We start from the raw sequence: 7,072 nt of genomic DNA, 5'->3' as shown, positions 1-7,072 counted from the left end.
ACTCTTTCCTTGGATGGCACATTTTCTTCTCCTTTATCATCTCAGACTTTCCCCTCAAAGTGAGGCTCCTTAACTTTTATGTAAACATGATTCCCAAAGTGCCAGAACTCCTCCTTAACAAGGTGATTGATTCCACTTATATCTAGCTAAATGTAGTGGGAGCTGGTTTTCTAGTGGTAGTGGTGATAGGTTATAGTGAGTCACCCTATTCCAACCAGCGCCCTTGTGACCAATGGCATGTACTTATGAGGTAATGGGTCAGAATTCAGGCTCCAGGCTGTGGTTGAGGCTGAGCTTTTCTGTTAAGACAATGTTAACTGTTACTGGAATTCTACCCTAAAACTTGGCACCACTTTGCAACTGAATGTTTCTCAACGTTTACAGACAATGACATGCCCTCAAACTTGCTAAGTGAGATACATCAAGGAAGTATTGGGAGTCCTGGGGGTTCTCCCCTTGGTTGTCATCCATGGACTTCTTTTTTTCTTTTTTAATATTGATTTATTTATTTTTGGCTGCGTTGGGTCTTGTGGCACGCAGGATCTTTCGTTGCAGCACGCAGGCTTCTCTCTAGTTGTGGCATGCAGGCTCCAGAGCACGCAGGCTCAGTAGTTGAGGTGCATGGGCTCAGTAGTTGTGGCAGGCTCCAGAGCACGTGGGCTCTGTAGTTGTGGCACACAGGCTCTCTATTTGTGGTGCTTGGGCTCAGTAGTTGCGGCACGTGGGCTTAGCTGCCCCACAGCATGTGGGATCTTAGTTCCCTGACCAGGGATCGAACCCCCATCCTCTGCATTGGAAGTCGGATTCTTAACCACTGGATCGCCAGGAAGTCCCATCCATGGACTTCTTAAGATGGCGATACCTAAATGGACTCTTTAAGAATGTGAAGTCAGCCTGGCCATTTAAGATGGGGGAAGGAAGTTCCATGGGGAGGAATACAAACATTCAAAGACACCAGGATAATGATACATTCAGAGAAATGCCAGTAGTTTGCTACAGCTGCAGGAGATAGGGAAGTATGGATGAATGGCAAGAAATGAAGCTAGAGTCTTGATGATAAAAGCATTTATTTGCAATTCTAAGATGTTAGGCTATATGTTAAAGGCAGTGGAGAATCACAGAAAGATTTGTATGTATGAACAGATGAACTATATGAAGAGATCCACTAAGTTTTTAGTGACAGATTGAAAGAGAATAGGAAAACCAACCAGGAGTTATTATAATAATTCAGGTGAAAAACGATGAGGGCTTGAACTAAACAGCAATGGCATGGAGGCATGTGATCAGATATGAGAGATTAAAAAAGAGAAAATCACAGTGACTGACATGTTAAGGGGTAGAGAGAAGGGCAGAATCAAGGGTGACTTTCAAGTTGCTAGTGTGGGTAGATGGTTGAAGTAAAGGATAATGAAGTAGGTTTAGGCTGGGCAGGGGATGAAGTGAAGCCAGTAGGGAGTAAAGGGACTGGATTAGAGCACTTATAGGGCTGCTTATAGGCCCTATAGCTTATAGGGCTGTTAGTTTTCCATTTATTACATTTTCTCTAGAGAGAAAAATCATGATTTTAAAGGTCATTTTAGCTCTCTGTTAGTATAGAAGGTCTACCGTGTATTTCCAGAAGCAAAAAAGAGGTCACAGTCAATGTTAAATATATTCCAATAAGTACCAAAATGGATTGAACCCATATGTTCAATTCACATTAAAGTATATGTCACAATCCATCTGCTTTTAAAGTGTGTCAGAAACAATTTCCAGAGCAAATGCCAAATATCCTGGAGATGCTTTAGTTCAAATTACCAATTATACCATTGTACTTGAACTGTTTGTTACTGAAATACATACTAAATGGAGATACATGTGGGAAATCTGTTCTTGCAGACTTCTAAAAAATTCTTAAATTTCATATTTTGAAAGATAAAATATGAGGAAAAGATTGTATATATGAGGGGAAAAATGCATACATTTTCTTGAAGGGATGAGAGCCAAGAAAAATTCCGAAGTATACTGCTAGTATAGTATGAATGCCTGCATAGCTACCATAGCTAAATACATTGGGGTGAACTAAAATCTCAAACTGGAAAGACTCTTTACAAGTGTCTAGATACTTGCAAAGGAGACTAGTTCTGAATAATCCATTACTATATTTTACTCAGGATGAGCTATGTAGCCAGGTTTGTCTGGATGGAGTAAATTACTGTCAAATTTCTGAGACACAAATTTTCAGCATTTCTCAAAAATTTTTTTATGAAACTCACACAAAACAATATCTAGTTTCTAAAAACCATTACTGTGGACTTAGAGTTCCTCTATTTATTTACCCATCTGGCTCAACCTAGATCATGTAGAGTAAATTTCCTACACACTAAGGTCTTAAATAAAAAACTATAGATAATTCAAGAGAGAGAGAGAAAGAGATGGAGGGAAGGAGGGAGGAAAAAAGTAGCATGGGAAGAAAAAGAGCACTGCTTCTTGCAGACACTACTGCTGTGCAACAAAACTGTCATCAAATTCCATCGCTTTTGCATATACAGATTCACCATCAATCTACTGAAACTACTCCTAAAATGTCTTAAGGCTAGTTTTAGTAGCATAGCATAGATTTTTCACTTTTTAAACATAGCAGAGACACTGTTTCCAAAGGTGGTCTCCTCAACCATAAAACACTGTATAGGAAAAACATATAGAGCTTGAAATATTTTTATTATCACTGATAAACTCAGCATCTTGGCAGTAATATCATTATATTAGAAGAATTACTTACTCAAGAAGATCTGGGTCTAGTCCTTCTGATATCATTTTGTTTCTTATTGCCATGACTGGAACACCCTAAGCAAAGAACACAAGACAATAATTCAATTATTAAATATACTTCCTTCACAAAAACAGACAAATAAACCAATGGAACAGAATCGAAAGCCCAGAAATAAACCCAAGCAACAAATATTTGACAAGGGAGCCAAGAATACTCAATGGAGAAAACAGTCTCTTCAATAAATGGTGCTGAGAAAACTGGATATTCACACATAAAAGAATAAAACTTGACCCCTATATCTTGTACCACTCATAAAAATTAACTTGAAATGGATTAAAGACTTAAATGCAAGACCTGAAACTGTGAAACTCCTAGAAGAAAACATTGAATGAAAGCTCCTTGACATGGGTCTAGTAATGACATTATGGAAACCATACCTAAAGCATAAGGGACAAAGTAAAAAATAAACAAGTGAGACTACATCAAGCTACATGTAGCTACAAAGCTACACAGCAAAAGAAACCATCAACAAAGTGGGAAAACTGGGCTTCCCTGGTGGTGCAGTAGTTAAGAATCTGCCTGCCAGTGCAGGGGACACGGGTTCGAGCGCTGGTATGGAAGATCCCACATGCTGCGGAGCAACTAAGCCCATGTGCCACAACTCCTGAGCCTGTGCACCTACAGCCTGTGCTCTGCAACAAGAGAAGCCACCGCGATCAGAAGCCCACGCACAGCAATGAAGAGTAGCCCTCACTCGCCGCAACTAGAGAAAGCCTGTGCGCAGCAACAAAGACCCAATGCAGCCAAAACTAAAATAAATAAAATAAATAAATTTATTAAAAAAAAAAGTGGGGGGCTTCCCTGGTGGCACAGTGGTTGAGAGTCCGCCTGCCGATGCAGGGGACACGGGTTCGTGCCCCGGTCTGGGAAGATCCCACATGCCGCTGAGAGGCTGGGCCCGTGAGCCATGGCCGCTGAGCCTGCGCGTCCGGAGCCTGTGCTCCGCAACGGGAGAGGCCACAACAGTGAGAGGTCCGCGTACTGCAAAAAAAAAAAAAAAAAAAAAAAGTGGGAAGGCAACCTATGAAATGGGAAAAAATATTTGCAAACCATATATCTGGTAAGAGGTTAATACCCAAAATATATAAAGAACTCATACAACTTGAGCAAAAAACCAAATAATTCAATTAAAAAATGGGCAAAGAGGGCTTCCCTGGTGGCGCAGTGGTTGAGAATCTGCCTGCCAATGCAGGGGACACGGGTTCGAGCCCTGGTCTGGGAAGATCCCACATGCCGCGGAGCAACTGGGCCCGTGAGCCACAATTACTAAGCCTGTGCGTCTGGAGCCTGTGCTCCGCAACAAGAGAGGCGGTGATAGTGAGAGGCCCATGCACCGCGATGAAGAGTGGCCCCCGTTTGCCACAACTAGAGAAAGCCCTTGCACAGAAACGAAGACCCAACAGAGCCATAAATAAATAAATAAATAAAGCAAACTGTCAACAAGTAAAAATAAATAAACACTAAAAAAAAAAATGGGCAAAGAACCTGAATAGACATTTTTCCAATGGCCAACAGATACATGAAAAGATGCTCAACATCACTAGTCACTAGGGAAACGTGAATTAAAATCACAATGAGATATCACCTCATGCCTGTTAGAATGGCCATGATCAAAAGACAAGAGATAACAAACGCTGGCATGGATGTGGAGAAAAGAAAACCCTGCACATTGTTTGTGAGATAGTAAATTGGTACAGCCACTGTGGAAAACAGTACGACGTCTTCTTAAAAAATTAAAAATAGAACTACCATATGATTCAGCAATTCCAGTTCTGGGAGTATATCCAAAAAACCCAGAAACACCAATTTGAAAAGATGTCTGCATCCCCATATTCATAGCAGCACTATTTACAATAGCCGAGACATGGAAATAACCTAGGTGTCCACTGAAGGATGAATGGATAAAGAGTGTATATATACACAATGGAATATTATTCAGCCATAAAAAAACAGGAAAATCCTACCATTTGTGACAACATGGGTGGATCTTGAAGGCATAATGCTAGGTGAAATAAGTCAGACAGAGAAAGACAAATACTGTTTGATCTCACTTATATATGGAATCTAAAAACAAAACAAAACAAAAAAACCAAACTCATAGAAAAAGAGATCAGACTTGTGGTTACCAGAGGCAGAGGGTGGGGGCAGGAGGAACTGGAGGAAGATGGTCAAAAGGTACAAACTTAGTTATAAAATAAGTAAGTACTGGGGATGTAATGTACAACATGATGACTATAGATAACTCTTCCTTATATCATACAGCAGTGTTAACAGAGTAGATCCTGAGAGTTCTCATCACAGGTGAATTGTTTTTCTTTTCTTTTTATTGTATCTATATGAGGTGATGGATGTTAACTAAACCTACTGTGGTAATCATTTCACAATATATGTGAATCAAACCATCATGCTGTACACCTTAAACTTTTCAGTGATGTATGTCAATTATTTCTCAATAAAAGTGGAAAAAAATAAAAAATAGAAGCCAGGAAAAAAAGCCTCCTTTTAGATGGTTCATTATTTAAAATAGCTCTATTTTGCTTTTATATTAGTATGTGCATAGCACTTGAATAATCTAATAAGGTATACATTTTAACTGACTTAATGGAATCAGTGCTATCTAGTACCACATAAGCCCAGATTAAATCATTTGAGCTTCTATTACTAATTCTGCTGGATAGAAGCCAGATATCATATTCTCACTCTTCTTATATCACCAAAAGAAAGAAAACATTGATAAGTCAAATGATTAAGGCCTTGGCTGGGATGGTGTCATGAATACTTAACAATATGAATAAATGTCTTTTCAAATAAAGATTTCAGAGCTTTCTACTCTTAAGTATAGCTATGTCAATGTTCTTTTCATAAGTAAATGGTCCAATTTCACTTGGACACATTATGCAAAAAGGTCAAATAGAATTCAAGAACTCTCTTGGGATTATATTACACATCTTCTCTATACCAATATAAACACCATGTAATGATAATCCTAGAAGTGTATAAGTCACAAAAACATTGAGAACATGTGAATTTCAAAGTTCAGGATAAGAACATCAAAACAGTAAGAAGAGGATATGTCAGAAATAAATACAAATTTACTTGAAAAGGGGACTAATTTGATATATAAATAAGCATTTATTGAAAGCTCACTTATAAAGCTTTAAGGGGAGAAGATGCAATCAAGTCTCTTTGTCAACTTCTCCTCTTCCCCAAAAGATAAGAAAACACTAATCAGATGAGTTAAATTTGAGGACCTTGATTATACCACCTTCAAAAGTAAGTGGGGTCACCATGCTTTAAAAGGCTGTATACATGGTTGGGACCCTCTCCCTCATATCTTTTCATCCCACGTGTAGAAAGGGTAAGCTGAGCCAGAGTCCACATGGGAAAAAGCTCAATCACCTCTCTACGCTGTTGCATACTCTTCTCTTTGGCCCTCCCTTGTCACTAGCCAGTTGTGACATTCAGTTTTGAACCTAAGGTACAGAAGAGGCCTTAGGAGCTCTGATGCTCCCGTCCAATTTCGCAGAGCCCTACCCTGAAGTTTCTGCACTAACCCAGCTAAGGTTCCCTTGCTTTCTTCTGCAGTTGTCCATTGTCTGCTTTCTGGTCTCAGGGATCTTACAGGGTTAGAAATAAATTTACTGGGGTTAGCGGTAGAATTCTGATATCACAATCCCACACCGCAATGTTTAACACCACAATAGCAGCACAGTGCTTTATGCTGAGAAAATAACAACATAATCAGCCCCTGCCCTCAGAGAGTACAGTCTAATAGATGTTAAAAAGATGATCACAATACAGTCATAAAATTGATAACAGAGACCTGCATAATGGGCAAGGTTAGATCCAAGGAAAGGCAGACTGAGTTGAGGACCAGCAAAGAATTTGCTGAAGTGAGTCTTGAAGAGGGGATAGGAGCTTATTTAAAATAAAAACCACAGGGCTTCCCTGGTGGCGCAGTGGTTGAGAGTCCGCCTGCTGATGCAGGGGACACGGGTTCGTGCCCCGGTCCGGGAAGATCCCACATGCCGCAGAGCGGCTGGGCTCGTGAGCCATGGCCGCTGAGCCTCTGTGTCCGGAGCCTGTGCTCTGCAACGGGAGAGGCCACAACAGTGAGAGGCCTGCGTATCACAAAAAAAAACCAACAGAAAACAAAAAACACAAAGGCTCAGAAATATACATATAAATTTTCAAATAATCTATCCATACATAAGCTTGTTTCAAAAATATTTTAAAGAACAAATATATACTTGTCCAGCT

General features: G+C 39.9%; 1 protein-coding gene across 1 annotated transcript in view; it reads right to left on the bottom strand.

Annotated features, from left to right (window-relative positions):
* Window positions 1-7,072, bottom strand: part of WASHC3 (WASH complex subunit 3) — a 54,861-nt gene that overhangs the window by 12,092 nt on the left and 35,697 nt on the right. Inside the window, exon 6 of the mRNA XM_007449168.1 lies at window positions 2,762-2,826. Within this exon, the coding sequence (XP_007449230.1) occupies window positions 2,762-2,826 (65 nt within the window). The remainder of the gene's footprint in view (window positions 1-2,761; window positions 2,827-7,072) is intronic.

Source organism: Lipotes vexillifer, unplaced genomic scaffold (genome assembly GCF_000442215.2).
Source record: "Lipotes vexillifer unplaced genomic scaffold, Lipotes_vexillifer_v1.1 scaffold89, whole genome shotgun sequence".
NCBI classification, from domain to species: domain Eukaryota; kingdom Metazoa; phylum Chordata; class Mammalia; order Artiodactyla; family Lipotidae; genus Lipotes; species Lipotes vexillifer.
Note: the sequence above shows the minus strand (reverse complement) of the source record. Positions and strands in the feature narration are given on the sequence as shown.